This window comes from Mobula birostris, chromosome 25, assembly GCF_030028105.1.
Source record: "Mobula birostris isolate sMobBir1 chromosome 25, sMobBir1.hap1, whole genome shotgun sequence".
NCBI classification, from domain to species: domain Eukaryota; kingdom Metazoa; phylum Chordata; class Chondrichthyes; order Myliobatiformes; family Myliobatidae; genus Mobula; species Mobula birostris.
The window spans coordinates 7263332-7288250 of NC_092394.1; the positions used below are offsets into that span (position 1 = coordinate 7263332).

Genomic DNA, 24919 nt, shown 5'->3' on the forward strand with positions numbered 1-24919 from the left:
CGCACTTGGAGTATTGTGAGCAGTTTAGGGGCCCTTTATCTCAGAAAGGATGGGTTGGCATTGAAAAAAGTCCAGAGGAGGTCCATGAGAATGATCCCAGGAGTGAAAGGGTTAATGCACAAGGAAGCAGGAAAGTGGAGTTGAGAGGGATAATAAATCAGCCACAATGGACTGGCAGTGCAGACTTGATGGGACAAATGGCCTGATTCTGCTCCGAGATCTTATGGACTTATAATAACTCTTCCAATGGACTGGGTAAGCTCAAAGAGAACGATGGAAACAAGGGCCTCAGCAAGTACAAAGGGAGCCAGACACCAAGCAGGCAGGAATTCCACACAATCAAATAGTGGACTATCAGAATTCCTCTGTAGCTGGGACTACCAGAAAGCACTTATTATGAAACTGGCCTTTAGAAAACAATAGGGCTGGACAGAGTCTATGAAAAAAAAGGTCACGCTTGACAAATTTGTTAGACTCAGATCGTAACAAAAAGGATAAGGGGGAAACAGCAAGGGATTTGGTATACTTGGACTTTCAGAAGGCCTTCACAATTAAATTACTGCTACAAGGCACCTGGATCTGGGAAAAAAAGGATACCCCTCACTCCAGACATTCTAGATAAAGCCAGGTGGGTAATAGAAAATATTTATAAACAACTTCATTTTATGATGAATCACCATAAAATCCTTCAAATTTTACCTTCAAGTGTATCTAATGCTCCAATGTGATTGTTTTAAAGCACCCTGATATCAGATAATCTTCGAGTTACAAATAATTTTCCACCACACTAACACACAAAACAAGCACCTTCAAATCCATTATGTGGGTTCCTACAGAGGTCAATGCATAAAGATTTTAGGCGTGAAGGAGAGCTATTCTTCGAATGCTAAAGCAATCTCGCAACAATATTAAAGAAACCAGTTTCTCTTCTATAGTCACTTTCTCATCTTAAAAACCTGTACCCACCTGCACAGATATTGCATTTTTGATGTGCTGGGGCAAGAAATGGATCATCTCCAAGTAGCAGCGCAACAGCCCAAGTGTCCAAACATTTGAAGACGACGAACTTTCATCATCTGTATTATATGTAAAAGGATCCACAATATATACAACAATAGATGGTGGATAAGTGACAGCATGCGATTCCCCCTCTGTTGGGACTCCAATTTTATCCCTTTCCATGGTGCTGCAATACAAACAAAAAGAATCAAAAGTCAGCATATAGTTGCATATTATGAACCAAGGCGTCTCAGTATCAATACAAGGGTGGCATAATTGTGCATTTGTCAACAATGACACACAGATCTAGTGACTTGATCCCAACCTTGAATGGTGCATGAATGGAGTCTTCAACTTCTCCATATGATCCTGCAAGTCTCCCCTGTGCATCCCAAAGGTGTGCTTGCTGATCAGTTAATTGGTTACTATTAACTGCCCTTTGTGTAGGTGAGTGTCAGAAGGGTATCAATGGGTAGCTGAGAGAAAACAGATTACAGAGGGAAGCAGTGACAGGTAGGACAATCTGCATACTCCGAGAGCCAGTATATGCTATGGGCAGAATGGCCTACTTTTATGTTGCAAGGAAATATAAGGAAAGCCAATTGTTTTTACTCCTTGGCCATATGCAAGCTGGTATCACTGATACCTGGAAAATAACTTATTCCTTCTGAAAGTAAAATAATTATTCCATTTTCATTGGTTCATCTCCTTGACTGGCCAGCCCAAAGTACATTCTCTGTCATGGACATACGAAAACATACCACCAGCTCTATTATTCTATAATTCAGAATTGCAAACAAGTAGTGTTTGCAGCTCCTATTAGTTTTCTCTCCATGGCACACAGAAAATATTTAATTGTTCTTGACATTTCTTTTTAACAAAACCAAGGCAAGCTCCACCGAAAGACATTTATAATTAGTAAATACAAGCATTCAATTTTACCGAGAGGTGAAGAGAGCAATCTTATTTCCAGCAGGAAAAGAAAACAACCCATCTGTACTCTGCCCAAAAAGAAATACAAAACATGAATTTGAATCAGTAAGTCAAAGGGGGCTTTGCGGCAAAAAAGAACATTCAATGGTTCGATGAAGATATGAATAGTGAATCAATTTTCTATTTCTTTGATAGGAATCCAGTAATCTGTTATTCACAGTGGTTCACCAATTACATTAAAGACACATTACTCTCAGGACTTGACAATATCCCTGTATTTTGGGCGGCTATCAACGGACGCCAAAAAAACAGACAAGTAATTTCTGTGACACATCTGTACGATGAAGACAGCATTAGTAATGTTTCTTCTGATTCACTCCCATCTTAATAGATTTCATTGCTGTCAAAAAGTCTGGATTACTGTTGTGATGTTTATCTGACATATCTCTTTAAAACCAAGGCTACATAACACCCTGGGATAATTGAACCAAACAGGCAGATATAATGACATATAAATTGCTCAAGTTAGAGCATTTGTAAATATTTCAGGCCCCAGCTCCAATGGCTTTCAGATTCTAATGGATTGTATATATTCTCCTGGATTTGTTTTAATAGACAACCACTTTGGTACAAGAGGAATCCAAATTATAGAAACTGCATACACAAAAACAAAAGAAACTTTCCTATTACTGCAGTTCCTGCTTGTTCCTATCAAAAAAATGCAAGAAAAATTATATTACCAACGCATGTTTAGGCCACATCTGCAGTACTCAGAACAACTCTATATTTCATTACATTTCTGATTTTTGTCTTGCCACTAGTGAAACAACAATTTGTGGTCACTTTTAGAAACAGTCATTGAAGGATACCCAGTTTATGTCCTGCTCTCATATCCACAGTATTATGATTCAGTTGCACTTTTAGTCAGTGGTTATTCCCTGCACACTAAAAATTGGAGCCTTTACAATGGTAATTCCATGAATTGCAAGGATGTCTGTTATAGGTGCATACCATCCTGACTTGGAAATTTATCTTCCAATATTGTTGCTGGGTCTAAATTGTAGAATTCGTGACCCAATAGCAATATGAAAGTGTCTTCTTAAGGGCAATTAGGTATGGATGATAAATGCTGGCCTTGCCCACTATGCCCTGGTACTAAAAATTTGAATTATTTTCTAGGTACTGCAGAAGAACACATTTATTTAACATTTATGGGTGAGGGAGCCTGTCAGATCCCATGCACCATTTTGTACATAAAAATGGTGTAACTTGGAATTTTATAGATCAAGAAAGAAACAACTTTGTTATAATCTGCTTTGCATCCAAACAACATCATCTATATTTGCACATGAAATGGACTGCAGACGTGCAAGGTTCAGTTCATTCACGTGCAAAATATTCACAAATCAGAATATTTTAAAATGCCAACTCGCTCACCTCTCTGGAGGATCCTGATGCTGCTGCCCTGTACCACCTGTTGTTGCATCATTGGATGTTCCAGTATTCTGCTGGGGTAGTTGTCCATTCTGCGTGGCTGATCCCTGTGCAGTCACAGCGCTAGAAGAGTTGTTCAAATGTGCAAATGATGAAAAGGAGGAAGACTGTTTGACAGCTGATGATGAATTGGCCAGGGGCACGCTCGAAGTGGCAGCAGCAACCGTGGAGGCTACAGCAGTGTTTGTTAAAGTACTGGCCAGTACAGGAGTGGAGTTGGAGGCTGCAGCAGATGCAGCCCCAGCAGAACACTGTAATGGAGTCTGAGAAGTAGTGGACCGACTGGGTGGGGAAACTGGGTTAGGTTGTGATAACAAGGAACTGTCCAGTGTTTGACCGGCAAGATATGGGCCTGAAGCAAGGAGAAAATATATATTTTAAAACACTGAGCACGGCTGTAAGTTTCTTATAAAATGCACAAAATAACATTTATTTAAACTCTCTCAAATATTGATCAGAACAATTCTTAGCGTAAAAATAAAAACTTCTGGAAGTAGATACATCTTGGACATATAGTGCTCTAGTTAACTTTGTGATCCAGGTCTTTTGATAAACGCCCTTCACCAGAAATGTTAACATTTTTTGTAGACTTCTAGCATATAGTATCTTATGTTAACATATTTCCAAGACTTCACAAATAGCACATGCTAGTAAAAAGAATGAAACCAGGGTTCTAATGTTTTTCTGTATAAAACAGCAAATGTGCAGTCGGTTAACTGTGCAATCTGTCTCATTTGCAAAGAAACTGCAATGTTCAATACGTTGTCTGCTTTAGTATTAGAAATCAATTACTATAATAGACATGACATAGGCACTCAAGATAACTATGTGACAAGGAATTATATCATGCTAGCTTACAGTGATCACAAGTACTCACCTAGATCATGTCTGCATACTTCAGCGTAAAGTTTCAGTTTGGAATAAGCTTCACTGTTGGTGTTCATACAATGCTGAGAGAACCAGTCAGTTACCGGCTGTTCTGCAATTTTCAAAGCTGCTTTGGTCCCCACTTTCATGATGCCATCAGGAAGCAACTTTGAGATAGGCCTGTGCTGTCCAAGTCTACAGGACTAAAGTTCAAGCAAAAAAAAAATGTTGTTGAAATTCTCAACAATAGTTTTGCATTGTGGTTTTATTCAAACCATCATTTTGTCAACATAAGGTGGCAAAAGGAATTTACCTTTTAAATATTTAAGCTCATATACATAAATGATGACTTACCTCGTAGACTGCACTGAGATCACGAAAGAAATTCCTTGCTCCATTTAAAAGGGCTTCATTTTCTGGACATACCACCACATACCCAATATCCCTCTGTGATCCGTAGGGCTCAAGGAGAAGCTTCTCCCAATATGGCAATGCAAATGGAGACAACACCAGAAAGTCGCATTCATAACCTAACATAAATGTTGGGATGGGAAGCGGCTCCGGGGACTCATCAGTACCTGTGTTGATGAAAGAGGCTATTAGTTAAGACCCAAATGCTCAAATTATCAGTCCTTTTTACCCTTCTGCTTTACCCCTATCACGTAATAGCTGATACTTTGTATGGTGTACCTGCATCTTTATAACCACAGGTCTGGTTGACAATATCCTTTTAAGTCTCCACTGTCAAACCAGACATAAAATCACAACAGGAAAATAGACTTGTTGGTCTATCTAATCTACATCAATGTCATTCCTCCACACATAATACTAATGGTATGTGTATACTACTCCAAACCCACCTTAAACAATATGCAGAATGCTCTGCTGCTGGAATGTGAATAAGGCATTTTTCAAACATAAAAGAATCTTGGAATCATTACCATGTGATGAGTGGGCAATTATTTTGGCTTCTTGCCTATTTACTTTCAAACACAATATGGTCAGTTACTCTGCTGTTTCCAAATAATTAGAGAATTACCGCAACTGCTTATGTAAAATGTTATTCTAAAACATCTCATTCTGAAGCACTGAGATCACAACATTGTCAAAACTACTCTAAGGAAAAGGACCGCTCTCAGAGATTACTCTCTTCATGGGATCAGCATAAGGTACTTAGTTTCAAGTTTGGCACTCTTGTACAAATCAGGTGGTCGGGTTCAAATCCCACCAGAGTTTTTAAACTCAATCTATGTTGACACTTCCAAGTAAAAAGGATGCTGAACAAAGCCGTCTCTAAACTTAGGGTTACCATTTTTCAAAAATCTAATGGCACTGTTAAAGGGAGTGGATGAGCTCACCACAAACTGATTGTCTTTTTATTGCAGATGATTAACTGTTTGCTATTTTATTGTTACTTCTGGGGCCCTGATACGCACCAACTTTCTAATTACAAAACAATTCACTGGCTGTAAAGTGCTCTTGAGCACCCTTAGATACACCACAAACACAGATTCTCTTTGTACAAAATCCATTATGAGTATCAACCCATGTTTGGTGAAACACAGGTTAATTATCTCATGCTCAAAATCATCTACGTAACACAGAGTTGCACTGTTCGGAAACACATAGCAATAACAATTCAATACTTTAAACAATCATTTTAATAAAGTAAACAACTTTCATTTCATACTTTCAGGAGCAAGTTTCTGACTTTAGCCTTCATCAGTATTAGCCAGGTTAGCACAACCAATCCGAGTCTGAACAATACTCACAAAGCAGAGAACTAGACTATCCTTTCAGCTGCATGACACCCTCACACACGGCACCTTGTCAAAGGCCTTCTGAAAATCCAAATACACCACATCTACTGCATCTCCTTTGTCTACCCTGCCTGTAATTTGCTCAAAAAATTGCAGTAGGTTAGTCAGGTAGGATTTTCCTTTCGGGTAACCATGCTCCGTAATTTCATCCCTAACAATCGATTCCAACAACTTCCCAACTACTGATGTCAGGCCAACAGGTCTACAGTTTTCTTTCTGCTGTTTAGGAAGCTAAAATAAACAGAACTTCTTGTGGGTTATAAATAAGCCAGCAAAGAACTCAAGGAGAGAATTAGGAGAGCCTGGAGGAGCTGTGGAAAATCCTTGCCATGTAGGATTAAAGAGAATCCCAAAGCATTTTATACAAATGTCAAGAGCGAGAGGTTAACAGAGGAACAGGTAGGATCACTGAAGGATGGAGGACAGTTCATGTACTTGAAGTTGGAGAATGTGGGTGAGGTCCTAAATGAGTATTTTGCATCTGTATTTACCGAGGACATGGATCATAGGGTGGATCATTCTAATTTGCTAGGGCAATTTAAGAAAACAGCTAACCATTATTACTATCCCACAAAAGCAAATTTAATTTGAATTTGCCTGCAGCTACATCCTATAAATAAATTTGAAAAGTTTGGGTGAAGGGAGAACAGGGAGAACTCACCAAATCATGTTAGATCATCACAGACCAAAGGTCTATCAATCTCTCTCCCCATCCCCGTCCCTCTCTCTTCCCCTCGTCTGTCTCTCTCTCTATTGTGTGTATAAAACAGGCAGATCAGAAACTTGTTCCAAGATGATAAAGTAACAACGTGGTTGTTAGTACTTAGCAAAAATTCCATTCCACAGCCACTTACCCAAACTTATATCAGACTAGGGTAACAAGGAACAACACTTCAGCACATATGCTGCAGGAACTTTTGTCATGCACATTTTAGTTCAAGAATTGACAGTCCTAATATTTTCTTGGTTTGCCACTCTTTTTTTTTTCGGTATCATACAACATTTTGCTGACTATCTTGACAAATATCAATCAGGTCTGTGCATGCTAACCTACAACTGGTTATGAATAAAATGGATTTTAAAATGCTCATGTTTTCACGTCCCTCAGCCACACTCACCCACACTAATCTGCTCCACCTGTTAACAGAAGTACTTTTTAGGATGTCCATTACATACAATATCCTCAGGACAAAGGTCCACAACCAATCTAGTCATAGTAGTCATACTTTATTGATTCCGGGGAAAATTGGTTTTCGTTACAGTTGCACCATAAATAATTAAATAGTAATAAAACCATAAATAGTTAAATAGTAATATGTAATTATGTAAATTACGCCAGGAAATAAGTTCATGACCAGCTTATTGGCTCAGGGTGTCTGACCGTCCAAGGGAGGAGTTGTAAAGTTTGACAGCCACAGGCAGGAATGACTTCCTATGGCATGCAACTTGGACAGCATCCTCTTTTCAGACACCACCGTCAGAGAGTCCAGTTCCATCCCCACAACATCACTGGCCTTCTAGCCCCATTGTCCAACACTCCTAGGCTCAGGTGTCACATCTCAGAAAGGGTAGACATCAACAATGAAAGTCACATTGCCTTCAATAGGTCAGTACAGTCACAGGTCAATTGAGAGAATGTCTCCAGACCTAGAACTCAAACCTAGGACAAATCACATAGATTATTGGGCAGCAGGTAATAATTGACCTTCTGGACTACATACAGCAGCCATTTCAATGCACTGGAAAGATGGCACCAATGCCTCCTATATAAAATCCTTCAAATCTGTTGGAAAAAGACAAAGCAGTATCGCTCTCCAAGCCAACATTCCCAGCACTGATCTTCCTCAGTCAGTTCTTCTGGGCAAACACGTCATTCACCTGCCTAACAAGTCTCCCAAAACAAGCACTCTATTCCAAACTCTGTCACGGGAAGGAGTTTCCAGTTGGAGAGCTTAGAGCCTCTTTCAAATAAACTCAACCTCCCCATTGACCGAGAATCCATGGTCCTTTATAGCTCAAAGGAGTATTTAGGATGGCATTGGGATCCTCAAATCTATGCACCAGGAGCTCAGGATTAACAACAGGAGGAGTACACCACAATACAAACCATCAACACACTAGACATATTCTGGCCCACCTGTGGTACAATTTAAGGTTCCACAATGATCTCATCTGTAACCTTAGAACCACAACACAGAGTGGAAGTAAGTCATCGTGGGTCACAAATCCCAATGACTGCCTAAGACTACTTCAGCCCCAAAATGCTTAAATTCTGATTTTTTGATCACCCTTAAATTAATTATTTAAGCACAATGCCACATTTTCACCTGCCGAGGCTCTAAATTTTGGAGGTCTTCCCAAAATTATGCTATATCTTTTTCCTTCTCTAAGATACTTTAAAATCAATCTCATTGACCAAAGCATTTGGCCATCTCCCTGAATATCACCATGGCCAATTCTGGATGAAAATGCCCCTGTAAATCACTTTAAGATGTTGCAAAATTAATAGTTATCCTATTTGCATAGCCTGGTATTGGTAATCATGACTTCATGATGAATTTACAGAGGTTACAGAGATTTATAGAGATTAAAGTGGAGATTAAAACTGCTTTTATAACTATATTAATATATTAGCAAATACACTGTATCCAATGGCAGCAAACTAAAGTAGTAGTTATTTTACCATAAGATCCCCGACCAGCCAGCTTGTGGAACTGTTGCCAAGTGAGTGGTCCTTGGACATGCTGAATGCTCTCCCATGACCTGACTGCTCGTTTCTTCTGAATGGCATCCTGCAGAACAGGTTGAAGAGACAGAAGCAGGCGCAGAAGATCTTGTGAACACAGCATGCTGACATCCACAGCTGGAGGAAAAAAAGAGAACAACTTTTACCTTCAGGAATAGGAACTCAAAATTTCAGGAAAAAATGTAGTTTCCATTTACATTAAAATAAATTGTGCATATTAACAAGCAAACACTAAGCATAGCTTATGCCATTTTAATCAGACATTAAACTGCTTATTTTAATGTGGATCAACATTCCATTTAATTAAACAGATGAATACAGACTCTAAGTGTTCATTCTTAATAGCATTTTCAAGAATCCCATAACATTCAATATGTGCAATGAACAAAAAAACAATCTGGGTTAAAAATAGAAGTATTTCATATTATATAATCTTGCATTCACTCAAGCAGCTAGCAATGGTCAGGAAATGATTATCAGTTGGCATTGGAGCACCAACAGATTGACAGAGAATGTGGCACAGGTTCTTACCCACTTCTAAAATATTAAATCACTATTGAAGAGCATAATTCAGTGACTTCCAAAACTGAAGTGAAGGTTTTAACAGGGAAATGCTGCTTTTGCATTTTCTGTGTAAAAGTGAGCTAGTCAAACCTTACCATTTGACCTGGTTACTTTAGCTAATGCCATTTGAAATAGTTTAGAAGCAAAATAAGCAACTGTGCTTGCATACCGAAATATCTACATTTCACAAAAATGATTCCAGAAATGCAAGGGTTAACATATGCAGTGCATTTAAGGGCTCTGGGCCTCTATTCACTGGAGTTTAGAGGAGTGAGGGGAGGGATCTTATTGAAGCCCATCAAATATTGAAAGGTTCAGATAGAGTGGACTTGGAGAGGATATTTCTAATGATGTGAGTGTCTAGGACCAGAGGGCACAGCCTTAGAATAGGAGTCCCTTTAGAACAGAGGTGTAGAGGAATTTCTTTAGCCAGAGGGTGGTGAATGAGTGGAATTCATTGCCACAGACAACTGTGGAGGCCAAGTCATTGGGTATATTTTAAGCAGAGGTTGATAGGTAGTTGATTAGTCAGGGCATCAAAGGTTACAGGCAGAAGGCAAGAGAATGGACTGAGAACCATGATGGAACGGCGGAGCAGACTCAATGGGCTAAGTTGCCTAATTATGCTCCTCTGTCTTATGGTCTTATGAAAAGTAGTTTTGAGGCATTCAAAGAATATAAAAAGCAATATATTAATCAGGTTTTCTCTCTCTTTTGTAATACATGTCACAACGATGCCAAACCAACACAAAAATGGCCCAAAGATAACAAAAGAGTGGATATCAGTTGCTAATAGAAAAGAGATTGGGATGGAGTGGGGTAACAGTGTGGAGGCCTTGAATACAAGAGTTGGGGCATTATGTTAGTGACAGAAATTGTTGGTTGGAACACAGTTGAAATATTGTACACAGTTCTGGTTGCCAAGCCACAAGGAGGATGTAATAAAACTAAAAAAAAGGTGCAGGAAAAAAATACTAAGCTCTTGCCTAGAGTGAAGAGCATGCGTTATCGAGAAGAGACTGAACTGAGTGCATTTTGCTTGGACGAAAGAAGCCGAGGGGTGGCCCTACAGAGGTTTATAAAATCATAAAAGGGAGAGATAGATTAGATAGAATCTTTTCACCGGATAGAGGAGTCTGAAACTAGACTGCATGGGTTTAAAATGAGAAGGGAAAGATTTCAAGGCAACCTGAAGGACAAGTTTTGCACGCACATGGGCATATGGTAGAAGTACAATTACAAAATTTTAGAAGATATTTGGACAGGTACATGGAAAAGAAATATTTAGACATGCATTTAGGCCAAACAAAGGCAAATAGGACTAGCTTAAGATAGGCATCTTGGTCGGCATGGATGAGCTGGGCCCAAGAGCCTCTTTCCATGCTGTGTAATTATGATACGATAATGTTATGATACAACACACATCAACAAAGGCAGCAATCCTTAAAACAAATACATTTGAAAATTATTTCCATACCAAAGTAGGTGGTTAATTAAAATTATCTCCATCTTATTTTTGTAAAAAAAACACAGAATTATGAAAATATTAGAGAAAATAGCAGAATTGAACAACAAATATGGCATGACCAGAGCACGATGTTTAAGTGGGGGGAAATAAAGAACGAACAAAATAAAAATGCTTATTGATTCTATAGCATAACATAAATTTCTAAATATTTTTTAAAAACATAAGCTACATTTTTGAGCATGTTTTGGTATCTCTCAAGTAAATCATTTTCAGACGCCAATCTTCTATCTATAACAGTTGAACATTTGTCAATTCTTTTCCATTACAGAGAACCACAGGATCAATTGCCAAATAATTTGTTCATATTATTTCTGTGAAATTTTAAAACCCAGTCAATCTTTTATCTAGATCACTTTTGCAAAGTTACAATTGAAATTTAGCAGCAAATATCCAAACACGATACTATCAGTGAGTATCTGAAGCATTCTGAGCAAGCAGTTGGTGCAAAATTATTCATCATAACTAAAAAAATGTCCAACACAATCTCTGACTGATGACCTGTGACTAGTGGTAGCTCAGAGGGATCTGTGCTGGGTCCCTATCATTTATATTAATAATTCAAATGATAATGTAATAAACTGGATCAGAAAATTTGCATTAAGGGCACAGTGGACACTGAGGAAGACTATCAAAACTTACAGCATGACCTGGACCAGCTGGAAGAATGGGCTGAAAAATGGCAGATGGAATTTAATGCAGACAAGTATGTCTTGTTGCACTTTGGGAGAACCAAACAGGGTAGGTCTTATATGGTGAGCAGTAGAGCACTGAGGAGTGCAGTAGAACAGAGGGATCTGGGAATACAGATCCATAATTACTTGAAAATGGTGTCACAGGTAGAGTCATAATGTTTTTGGCACATTCGCCTTCATAAATCAAAGCACTGATTACAGGAATTGGGTTGTTATATTACAGCTGTACAAGATGTTGGAATTGCCAAATTTGGAATATTGTATGCAGTTTTCTGTCACCTATCTACAGGAAAGACATCAATAAGCTAGAAGGAGTTCAGAGAAAATTTACAAGGATGTTACCAGGACTTTGGGTGGTGAGGTGGAGATACGTCTCTACCAAAGGAGATGTAAGGCACTCCTTCCCTCCATTAGCCCGCAGGTCACCCTTGGGCAATGTGTAGCACCTGCTTAGCTCCCCAACGATCAGGGTCACATGCAGGCATGACAGCAGGTGGTGGATAATCACATGAGCAGCTGGTGTATATCACAAGCCCTGATTATTTTGACCATTGACACTGAGCAGACAATTTCTGAAGAGTACTGATAATGGCTAACCACTTCTGTAGAAAAAATTGCTAAGAACAATCAAGGTCGTGGAAAGACCTGATCATCCACACCATATGACATGACACATAACAAACGGACTAGAACTTGAGGACCCGAGTTATTGGGAGAGGTTGAATAGGGGCAACACAGTAGCACAGCGATTAACCTAACATTATTACAGCACCAGTGAACTGGGTTCATTTCCCGCTGCTTGGGTTTCCTCCTTGTGCTCCAGTTTCCTCCCACACTTCAAAGACACACAGGTTAGTATGTTAATTGGGCAGCATGGGCTCGTTGGGTTGGAAGGACCTGTTATCATGCTGTATCTCTAAAATGTAAAGGTGAGGACTTTATTCCCTGGTACGCAGCAGAATAAGTGGAGATCTTATTGAGGTATACAAAATTATGAAGGGTATAAATAGAGTAATATAAGCAGGCTTTATCTCCCAAAGTTGAGTAACGCCAGAACTAGAGATTTAGAGTGAAAGGTGAAATATCTATAAGGGGAACCTGAGAAACAACATCACTTGGGGTGGTGCAAGTGTGGAATGAGCTAGTATTAGATGTGGTAGCTTACAACATTTAAGAGAAGTTTGGATAGGTACATGGATGAGAGAAGTATGGGGAGTTATGGTCCCAGTGCAGGGTAGATAGGTGTATGGACTAGATGGGCTAAAGGGCCTGTTTCTGTGCTGTATGATTCTATCATTAATTAGAAAAAATACAATCTACTCCAAAAAACTGATGAACTCTGCTGCTACCCATCAAATTCAGAACAACTCACCATTTCTCCTTGACCATAGATGCAAACAAGAGTTTTTCATAAGTGTTTCATCGAGCTTTCCTCCTGACATATTTTCCATGAATTGATATCCCTGCTCCAAAGCCGTATAACATTCCCTGTGATAATCTTTATCCTCCACGCGTACTGGTGATCCCACTGTCCGCAATTTTGCCACTACTGAAGGATCCACCGATCTCAGCGGGGAGAAGGGATTAGTGCATTGGTCCTGAAGTAGCAATATTAACTCATCAGGCACTTTCAGAGGCTCCTTGGGGCTTCCTTCTCCTTGTTCAAGAGAAACATTCCTGAGGTCCTCTAATCGTTTCTCAACCTCACTGCTGCAATCCGTGTTTCGCCCAATGATATCCACTTCATCCTCCAAAAAGAGCCCGGCATTGTTTCCAAACCTTCGGTTCATGACAGCACTAAATCCGCACGTACAGGAGATCTGAGATTCTTTGGTTGGGTCTGGGATGTATAAGCCAACATCGGCTCCTTTGATGTTCATGTTGCAGACACAGATGCAGCAACTGTCGAAGCTACAGTCTTTAAAGAGATTCATAATGGAATCAGATAAAATCAAATTTACATAAAGGCTGTGTGCCTCCGGGATGGATTGCACTGTTGCAGGTTCTACTGAGTTTAACGGGCGACACGTTGAAGGCGTAGAGGCAGGCGAATACAAATCAGAGTTCTCGTATTTCACTGAGCCTTGGACACTGGCTGGGCCCCCGCAACCACGAGGAGTGCGTGGCGTCCTTGGTGTTCTGGGAGTAGGGGCAGAGATGCGTGGAGTGGCAGGTGATGGAAGAACACCAGCACCACTATTACTGGGAGGAGCACTATTCGTCACTCCAAATGGGGTATGCATTTGTGGCGTGCAAGTCTGAATGTAATCCTGATCCATACCACTACCAACACTGGGAATGTTTCTACAAAACAGAGCAGATTATTAGTTAAACCCAAATCAAAAATGCATTCAAGTTCTGAAATATACACACATTCAATGTAAAGAACAAGACAGACAAAATGCTTTTGTTTTCTTAGTCTGTAAACATAGAATTTTCACCAAGTCAACACTCATCCATCAAGAAAATACTGCAGCAGATGGACTGATTATAAATTATACCATTTCCTTGAAGATATAGTTTCACAAACAAACTGTGGCACTGTTTTCTCCAGCTGAATCTACAATGATTATTGCTTGTACTCCAATCATAAACTAAGAGGCCCTAACTAAAAGCTGTGTGATACATAGCATTTACCTTTACACAACATGGTTAACAAGTTCAACCCACTCTGCTAGTTACAGATCCAAATTCTTAGTGGGATTAACTTCTTTTTGTGGCTATGATGGGGCTAAGTATTGTGCATTCCAATGCCACTGTTCCACGGTTCCATGATAGTAGATACTAAATGCAGAGATTTTCAACAAGACAATGAAAGCAAAAACCTAGAGGTTAAAAACAATTTCAACTATGCAAGATTAATTCACCTGTATTGTTCATCTAAAGACACCACAAAGTGGACAGTAAACAACTCCAAGCCTCTTATAAGCACCAGATACATGAAGAATCAGTAGACAGAAGCAACAGTACCTTCTTGCACTTTAATCAGATTAAAAATTGAGAGTATATTTTTAATCCCAATGACAGACAAGAAACGAAGAATTGATTCATTAACCTTAAAATCAAGAGAGTTGACAAAGTGCAAGACAAAATACTGTACATTTCCAGAACAGGGAATAATATACTGGCCCACTGCAACTTTGCACTCAAATAACAATGACAACAGATGCCTGGAGAGAAGCCAATTAGACAACAATCAATGTAACAACTTGCTAACACTAAAATGACTCCTACTTTCAGCATTACTCTCTACCCTCTTCTTCATCAAATAATTATCAACTAAAACCCTACAATCATTTCTACTTCCAACGTTTAAGCATTTCATATTCTTAACCCTTTTAGAGAAATCTTAATTTATGACTTCCCTTTCAGTGACACAGCAGTCATTGGAAGTAGCTCTATTTCAAACCTATCATTAATTCTCTTCTGATCCATTGAAAATAACGATTTCCTGTTTGAATGCAGTTTTGCAATTGTCTGAACCTGATTAACCAACAGCGCAATTTAAACTTACATGTCCCGGATGTACGGCATGGGAGGAACAGGAGGGAGCAGGTCTAGCTTGCCAACTGTCCATGATGGACGATAGATACACTCCTCTAGCAGTTTAACGGGCGGCATACACTGGCTTGGTAAAATTTTCAATGGTGCAAACATAGTACAACCCACATAGCCTTGGCACTTCTCAGGGCAATAGACATAGGAAAAATCCTAAGGAAGAAAAATAGGAAAGAGAACTTTAATCCAGATTTTGGATTATACACTAGTAATAATGCCAGATCAAATGCAGAAAACAGCCTTTTGTTTCATCTCCACCCAAGGAGACTCTTGGGATGGCTTCCTACAATAATGTCAATTAATATCTGGTTGCCATGGTATTAAGATGTTTTTGAGCATAGAAGTGGATACCATTACAGTCTATATAATCAGTTTAATCCATTAAATTGATTTTTAAAACCTCTTTGATATTCTTTTCAAAATAGTTTTAAAGAAACTATTTTTAACTTTGTTACCTTGATCTCTGAAGGTTTTGGGCTACCCATGCCCTCCTCTACTTCAACCTTGAAATGACTCAAGCTTGTAGTAAAATGATGGCCATCTAGAGTCATTCCTGGAGTGTTATCTAAGCCTCCAAACTCTTTGCAGTTAATATTCATTGGAGAGTAGCCTGGACCATGTTGCTCCAAGGATGGAGGTGTGGGAAACATTTGCTGGAGATCTGCAGAGCCTATGAGAACAAATCCAAAACAGAGCAAACATTGAGGGGGAAAAAAAAATCCAAGTTCACTAGATTATACTACAATATTCTGTAGAAGATAACAAAACCAAAATATGGCATAGCTCAGTTTAATCAACTGCTGAAACTTTTGAGTAAGCCATTTACCAAACTACACAGCCCACCTGCTCTACAATTAAACACATTTCAAAATTCTGTCATCAGGTATTGGAAGAACATATATAAACTTGAAGTTCAAGATACAATAACAACTGACCAATAATTCGACATTCTAATAAGCATAAACCAGCAGACTAAAGAGTTGCACAAACACTTTTCCTTGATCAGCACAAAGAGACACCAACTCTTACATTGGCACTAAATATATATTTCATTTAAATCACAGTAAGTCTCAAATTTGGCAATGCAACAGAAAAACAAAGACAACCTTTTTTTCTTTTTAAAAAGGAAACAAATAATTAAGATAAACAACAGATAATGGATATTCCCTGGATTACAAATTCAGAATAGGAACTTTTGCTTACTTATACAGGGGAAAGCATCAAAAGGCCCCGCTTTTGAATCCCTGTTGCTCATTTTTTCATCCAATCCAACATGTGTTCGAGAAATAGCCTGCTAAAAACATTTAGATGAATAGTCACTTCAGAAAAATAGTGCATACTACACCACTCCTTTAGATGGCTATACAAATTAGCATTTTGTTTTTCCATAGTTCATGGTCCACAATTAACAATTCAGGTCTAACTCACACTTGTGTGAAGTAAACCATGCAATTTCCATATTTTTTTTAAAAAAAGATTTTCTTCTACATTTTAAAAGTAAATATACTCGCTTAAGAGGAAATAAAATTAATATTTCCTGCACCACAAATCCAGAAAGTTTTAGAAGCAAATTGACAAACAGGATCAAATGTCCAAAAACAAAAATCTGCACGTTTTACATATTCCAAATCTGTACACCTATTCCTTCAGTAACAAGTAAGGAAAAGCATCAGGAAGTATAAACTGAGCAAACTATCTCACCACAAGTTCATCCTCGTCATCAAACAGATTGTCAAGGTCTTTGTATGAAACAACTAAATCAACCTCATTCATGAGACTGGTGGATGCAGTCCGATTGTGCGAGGGTGACTTTTGTCCATCTACAACAGTTAAAGAAAACCTATTAAAATTCTACGAGTTAGAGGATTTTTAATATATGACACATGACTACTGCTAGCAACACCACACCTAATTCCCAAATGACATGCTGCCCTCTTGACCTGCTTTGGTCAGTATAATAAAATTTACTGTTAGATAGGATGTTATGGTACAGAAGAATGGCCATAATACTCCAACCATAAAGGATTAGATTAAGTTCTGGTTTAACACTCAATTTTATTCCCCATTGAGACTCCTGAGGAAATACATTGGATGCCAAGCAAAACTGACATCCACAACTAGCCCCCACTCCCATGAGACAGTTAGCCTTAGCTATGTTAATGTAAAGAAGCTATCAACTAGCACTTAAAAGCAGGTTTGTTCTCACAAATCTGGAGATATTATGTGGTTATCTAATTATCAACAGTTTTGTTTTAAAAGGTCTTTGTAGAGATCCAAACAGATATGCAAAAGTGCAAAAAAATATGCAAAAAGTTAATATAATTCTGAAACAAAAACCAGAAGTTAGAAAACAGCATTAAATTAACATAAACTAGTTGATCCTATCCAATCACAAACAAGAGAAAAGTCTGCAGATGCTGGAAATCCAGGCAACACGCACAAAATGCTGGAGAAACTCAGCAAGCCAGGGAGCATCGATGGAAAAAGTAGTCTACGTTTTGGGCCGAAATGTAGACTGTACTTCCCCCACCCCCCCATAGATGCTGCCTGACCTGCTGAGTTCCTCCAGCATTTTGTGTGTGTTGATCCTATCAAAGTTCAGCTGAAAATGTAATCCCATCTATCAGTTCAAAATAAAAGGGAGAAAGAAAACAAAAATGAGAAAATCATTTTCTAAACCTGGAAATCCCTTTAAAAATAATATCCTCCTCTGCAGCAGCTTTTTTGATTTGACCAATGCCTGCTGACAATAAAACATATACAAAGCTAACACACACACAAAACTGGCCTGCTCAGTATTTGATTACTTCGTCACAATAAAATAACTCAACCCAACTAATGATTTTTGATTCTCTGAAAATAAAAATTTGAAAAGATATTGATCAAACACAATAATCAGAGGACGCCAATGAAATGACAATTTAGAAGCAGCAGTAATAAATTCAGAGGATCAATAAAATCTGTTCAAAATTTTGTAGCCCAAATATTTAACCTTCCCATGATTGTTGCTCATTTTTAACATGCTAATAAATGGAATCTAAATAGAAAACATACATCCCAAATATCTATCTTCAATTGATCTGAGAATTCTGAAAGTGAGGAGACAAAGTAGCAGAAAAGAGAAGAAAAAAGGTGAACCATACCAGGCTTTGTTCCAGAATTGAACAGTGACATAGCATCTTCTCCTTCTACTGGTAATGTTGAGTGAGATGTGCCAGCACTTTCACTATCGCTCTGTAATATAGAAATTACAATTTACACCTGCATCCATGTACAAATGGTATTGCGTTGCGGAATTTTGTGACCAGATATTTATTAGCCCAAAGCTTGAGCATTTTCCTTTAATTTACATCTAAGTACTGTTTTCAACCATCAATGCTATTTATTGACATATCACTGGTCATACCAAGCACTGGGGGAAAGAGAATAAAGATTTCGCAAATACGAGGAATTCTGCAGATGCCGAAAATTCAAGCAACACACATCAAAGTTGCTGGTGAACGCAGCAGGCCAAGCAGCATCTCTAGGAAGAGGTACAGTCGACGTTTTGGGCCGAGACCCTTCGTCAGGACTAACTGAAGGAAGAGCTAGTAAGAGATTTGAAAGTGGAAGGGAGAGGGGGAGATCCAAAATGATCTCCCATCATTTTGATTCTGTCAACTTCATTTCTGTTCTAATACACAGAATTTGCTACTGTAGCATAAAGATAATGTTCACTAAATTATGGTTTAATTCTTCTTGAAACATTACATGGACATACATGCCATAGCTTTTGCAGAATCTCCAAGTTAATTTAATTCTTTATCTTCTTTAAAGCCGTCCAGGTTCAACTTCACATTAAATTCTACTCACCTGTCACTATCTTTGTGGAACTATACTGACTCCAAGTTCCAGGCAACACTAAGTCAGAATTTATTCTTATGTTTGAAGCCCTTCTTGGCTTCACTACTTCCTATTTCTGCAAACTTCTCAGCACCTGCCATTCCAATTTTCATTTTTAGCTCATTTCCTGTGCATCTCCCTTCCCCTGCACCATTCACTTGCTGTACGTGCCTTCAGAAGGCTACGTTGCAAGCTCTGGATGGAATTCTGTCACTCTAAAACTTTTTGGTTATTCGCCCAGCTTTGAAAATGGAATAAAAGTATTTCTTTTGATATTTTAAACACTGCAGCCTCAAAAATTTCATGTGTAAATGAAATTTTAGTGACATCAATAAACTAAGCTGTTCTGAAAATGCAACATCAATGGAAAAATTCATCTATCATGGCTCACCTTCTGTGCATGTTTCCTTCCAGGATCCCTTTCAGTGGCTTGTTTGTCTTTCTTATCAGGAAAGCTGAACTCCTCATCTCCATCATCAAATGCATATGGATCAACTTCTGACTTAGAATCAGCCTCCAGACGACTACTTTTGTAACACTGGTTTATTCTCTGGATATATGTCTGAATCCGCTCTTCAGAAATCTTTAATGGCTTATTTGAACGTGCCACCAACCTAAAAGTTTTAAAAGTTCAAAAAAATTAAATAACCCACATTCAAGAACCCTCATACACTTATCAAAGAATGTATAAATTAAGCAACCTTGAGATTTGCTTGCTTACCGGTAGTCACAAAGCAAGAAACCCGAAAGAACCCAATTTAAAGAAAAAAAATACAAGTCATGCAAACAACTGTACTGGAACAGCAGCATATTCTGAACCAAAAACAAGCCCTCAGATCCAAACCCCAGAGCAGCCCAGAGTAAGCCTAAAGCCTCGATTATCCGTTCATCATATTAGCAGGCACAGAGCCTGGCAGCTGGGGCAGTCTTCATAGCCTCAGTGCCATGTAGATGACCATCGCAGAGAACGATCGAAATCTGCTCTTGTCCCCAACTGACACCCTGTCTTTTCAGTCTATCTAGGTCAGTATTTAAATTGGCCAAACAATGGACAGCGAAAGGCTCGGGCACCCTGGAGAGAAGAGTGAACACCACGGAGATCGAGCAAAATCAGCTCTTGCCAGAGTCCCAACTTCTCCTTACGGCACCCAGTGATCCAACCTCGCTCCCAGGCCAGCTGTACTAGAATCAGAACTCCATCTGCACTGCTTCATCTACTGAACTCACCCCTTCACTGTTTGTAGTGATAATTTAACAGATTTACCTCAGAAAAGGCATTTTTTAATAGAGATTTTAGTAATTTTTAGTCAGATTTCTTGGCTTTTTTGACTACCAGAAAGTTGTTTCACACATTCGGTAGTGCTATCAACGGCTGAGCACTCAAAATTTTCCTAAACCAAAAAGTACTAAACGGCAGTATTCAACCTACATTTTCTCCCAATCCTTTCAATTACTAACTACAATAACAAAGACCTCTGAAGGCTCAGTCTGAAAATTAATTGTAGATGCTGAGAAATGCGATTTAAAAGGAATGTCGCTAATATTGTTGCTTTAAACAATCCAGGATACTGTTCCAACCTTTTACCCTCTTTTTCAGAGGTACTCACCACTGTAGTAACTATGGCAGGAAAGGGTAATATTTGACAACTACTTACTCTCTGTCCCTTCATACTTTTAATACAAGTTAATGATTTACATTTAAAATTAGGAGGGCATGATAAATCAGCTTGCAATTGATATAAAAATTGGTTCAATGCTTAACAAGAAGGAAACCTTTAGACTGCACCAAGATTTCAATGGACTGGACTGTTGTGCAAAAAGAGACAAACAGAATTCAATTCAGAAAAGTGTAAAGTTTTGTGAAACAAGTGTGAAGGCATTTGCAAGTATTATATAATTTCAAAAGGTTCTCAAGTACCTCTACAAAGAAACACTGGTGTGGATTAGGATTTCTTAATTAACAGTAAACCACAATGTCAAGTAAAAACCTATAGATTTTATTTATCCCCTTCCCTCTCCCTACCAATATTATACCAATGTGAAACAGACCAAAAAGCTTGAAATAGCAAGTAAAATGCCATATCATGCCTAATTAGCAGCTCCCAAGTAAATACTGTTGAACTTTTAAATCTCAGGAACCAACATTACCCACAAGGCAACATTTATTGAGCTCTCCTAGTGTCAAAATAATGGCAGTTTTATTCTGATGACACATTTACAAGGGTGTTACGCAAACAATTCCAGTATGTTGTCGCAGCACTGAAGGAACACTAATATATTGTATCGCTTCAGCAGAAGCAAGGCACAACCTTGGTGAACTCTCTAGCACTTCCTATGAAAGTCCAAAGTAAATTTATTATGTTACCATATACTACCTTGGGACTCATTTTCTTGCAGGCATTTAGAGGAAATAAAATAGAAGTTATGAAAATCTATACATAGACTACAACTAACAACCAATGTGTAAATGAAGACAAACAGTGTAAATGCAAACATAATACTGAGAACAGGAGTTGTAAAGTATCATTGAATGTAGAATCAGGACACCATTATTCACTAGCAGTAAAGAGGATGATCAAAGCTTGAATACAAAAGCCGTTCATGTCATATCTGTGTTACTGTTGCTAATCTAAAGCAGGATAAGTGCTGAGCATTCCATTGTATACATGACACAAAGATGGCAAAAAGAGGTTTTCTAGTTACAAATAAATCATCTGCCACAACATCCCCAGCCTCTGGCATGTTTTTCCAATTTTGAAGTCAGGGGCTAGTATGGCTAATCCACTTTAAGTTTTGGGTTCATGGCAATCTCAAAAACTACATACAAAGTCAGGAATCCAAAGGTTGAGTATGGTGGATCTAATGTTCTGAGCTGCATGTAGTACAATACAAGGAGCACTGTACGAAAGGTGGATGAGCTTTGCGCATGGATCAGCACCTGGAATTATGACAGTGTAGCCATTAGTGAGACTCAGTTGCAGGAGGAGCATGACTGGTAGCTCAATGCTCCTGGCTTCCATTGTTGTAAGTGCAACAGGAGGGATGGTATTACTAGTCAGGGAAAACGTCAAGGCAGTGCTCAGTCGTGACAGACTAGAGAGCTCATTTAGCGAGGGCTCGTGGATAGAAATGGGGAATAAGAAAGGTACACCCAACATTAATGGATATTATAGAGCACCCAACAGTCCACAGGATTTAGAGGAGCAAATTTGCAGAGAGATCACAGACTCTTGCAAGTAACATAAGGCTGCGATGTTAGGCGATTTTAACTTTCCACACATTGACTGTGATTCACAAATTGTAAAAGGAATAGATGGGAAAGAGTTTGTCAAACGTGTTCAGGAAAGTTTCCTCAATCAGTACATCGAAGTCCCAACTAGAGAAAATGTGATACTATATCTCCTACTAGGGAATCAAACAGGGCAGGTGACAGAAGTTTACGTAGGGGAGCAGTTTGCATCTAGTGAAAATAATGTCATTAGTTTTAAGGTAATTATGGAAAAGGATAGATTTGGTCCTCTGTTTGAGGTTCTAAATTAGAGAAAGGCTGACTTTGATGGTATCAGAAAGGATTTGGCAAGTGTGGATTGCATAGGTTGTCTTCTGGCAAAGAAGTACTAAGGGAGGAAATCAAAAGTGTAAGTTTGAGAGCACAGAGTTTGTATGTTCCTGTCACAATAAAAGGCAAGGGAACCTTTGTTTCCAAGAGATACGGGGGCCTTGGTTAAGAAAACGAAGGAGATGCATAGCAGATACAGACAGGTAGGAACAAATGAGGTACTTGAGTACAAGAAAATCAAGAAAACACTTATGGAGGAAATCAGGAGGGCTAAAAGAAGACCATAAGACAAAGGAGCAGAAGTCGGCCATTCGGCCCATCAAGTCTGCTCTGCCATTTTATCATGAGCTGATCCATTCTCCCATTTAGTCTCACTCCCCCGCCTTCTCACCATAACCTTTGATACCCTGGCTACTCAGATACCTATCAATCTCTGCCTTAAATACACCCAATGACTTGGTCTCCACTACCACCCGTGGCAAGAAATTCCATACATTCACCACCCTCAGGCTAAAAAATTTCTTTGCATCTCTGTTCTGAATGGGCACCCTTCAATCCTTAAGTCATGCCCTCTCGTACTAGACTTCCCCATCATGGGAAACAACTTTGCCACATCCACTCTGTCCATGCCTTTCAACTTTCGAAATGTTTCTATGAGGTCCCCCCTCATTCTTCTAAACTCCAAGGAATACAATCCAAGAGCGGACAAACGTTCCTCATATGTTAACCCTCTCATTCCCAGAATCATTCTAGAGAATCTTCTCTGTACCCTCTCCAATATCAGCACATCCTTTCTTAAATAAGGAGACCAAAATTGCCCACAGTACTCCAAGTGAGGTCTCACCAGCGCCTTATAGAGCCTCAACATCACATCCCTGCTCCTATACTCTATTCCCCTAGAAATGAATGCCAACATTGCATTCACCTTCTTCACCACCGACTCAACCGGGAGGTTAACCTTAAGGGTATCCTGCATGAGGACTCCCAAGTCCCGTTGCATCTCAGAACTTTGAATTCTCTCCCCATTTAAATAATAGTCTGCCCGATTATTTCTTCTGCCAAAGTGCATAACCATACACTTTCCAACATTGTATTTCATTTGCCACTTCTTTGCCCATTCTTCCAATCTATCCAAGTCTCTCTGCAGGCTCTGTTTCCTCAGCACTACCGGCCCCTCCACCTATCTTCATATCGTCAGCAAACTTAGCCACAAAGCCATCTATTCCATAATCCAAATCGTTGATGTACAAATTAAAAAGAAGCGGCCCCAACACAGACCCCTGTGGAACACCACTGGTAACTGGCAGCCAACCAGAATAGGATCCCTTTATTCCCACTCTCTGTTTCCTGCCAATCAGCCAACGCTCTATCCACGTATGTAACTTTCCCGTAATCCCATGGGCTCTTATCTTGTTAAGTAGCCTCATGTGTGGCACCTTGTCAAAGGCCTTCTGAAAATCCAAATATACAACATCCACTACATCTCCCTTGTCTAGCTTAATTTCCTCAAAAAATTGTAATAGGTTTGTCAGGCAGGATTTTCCTTTAAGGAATCCATGCTGAGTTCTGCCTACCTTGTCATATGCCTCCAGGTACTCCGTAACCTCATCCTTGACAATCGACTCCAACAACTTCCCAACCACCGATGTCAAGCTAACAGGTCTATAATTTCCTTTTTGCTTCCTTGCCCCCCTTTTTAAATAGCGGAGTGACATTTACAATCTTCCGGTCCTCCGGAACCATGCCAGAATCTATTGACTTTTGAAAAATCATCCCTAATGCCTCCGCAATCTCCACAGCTACTTCCTTCAGAACACGAGAGTGCATTCCATCTGGTCCAGGAGATTTATCTACCTTTAGACTATTCAGCTTTCTGAGTACTTTCTCTGTCGTAATTGTGACTGCGCACACTTCTCTTCCCTGCCATCCTTGAGTGTCCAGTGAAGACCGATGCAAAATACTTGTTCAGTTCCTCCGCCATCTTCTTACCTCCCATTACAATTTCTCCATCATTTTCTATCAGTCCTATATCTACTCTCACCTGTCTTTTACTCTTTACATATTTGAAAAAGCTTTTAGTATCCTCTTTGATATTATTTGCTAGCTTCCTTTCATAGTTCATCTTTTCCCTCTTAACGACCTTCTTAGTTTCCTTTTGTAAGGTTTTAAAAACTTCCCAGTCCTCTGTCTTCCCACTAATTTTTGCTTCCTTGTATGCCCTCTCCTTTGCTTTAACTTTGGCTTTGACTTTTCATCAGCCACGGTTGCATCCCTTTT

General features: G+C 39.1%; 1 protein-coding gene across 3 annotated transcripts in view; it reads right to left on the reverse strand.

The window, feature by feature from the left end:
* The window catches only part of med13a (mediator complex subunit 13a), a 174094-nt gene that overhangs the window by 38143 nt on the left and 111032 nt on the right, over nt 1–24919 (reverse strand). For 2 of the 3 annotated variants that reach the window (XM_072243538.1, XM_072243540.1), the window contains 12 exons: nt 19475–19697; nt 18345–18435; nt 16903–17021; nt 16405–16495; nt 15657–15871; nt 15158–15354; nt 13016–13947; nt 8797–8976; nt 4648–4871; nt 4304–4496; nt 3370–3778; nt 967–1186 (listed from right to left, as the gene is read on the reverse strand). In XM_072243538.1, the coding sequence (XP_072099639.1) occupies nt 967–1186; nt 3370–3778; nt 4304–4496; nt 4648–4871; nt 8797–8976; nt 13016–13947; nt 15158–15354; nt 15657–15871; nt 16405–16495; nt 16903–17021; nt 18345–18435; nt 19475–19697 (3094 nt within the window). The remainder of the gene's footprint in view (nt 1–966; nt 1187–3369; nt 3779–4303; nt 4497–4647; nt 4872–8796; nt 8977–13015; nt 13948–15157; nt 15355–15656; nt 15872–16404; nt 16496–16902; nt 17022–18344; nt 18436–19474; nt 19698–24919) is intronic. The other variant, XM_072243539.1, reaches the window with a different exon arrangement.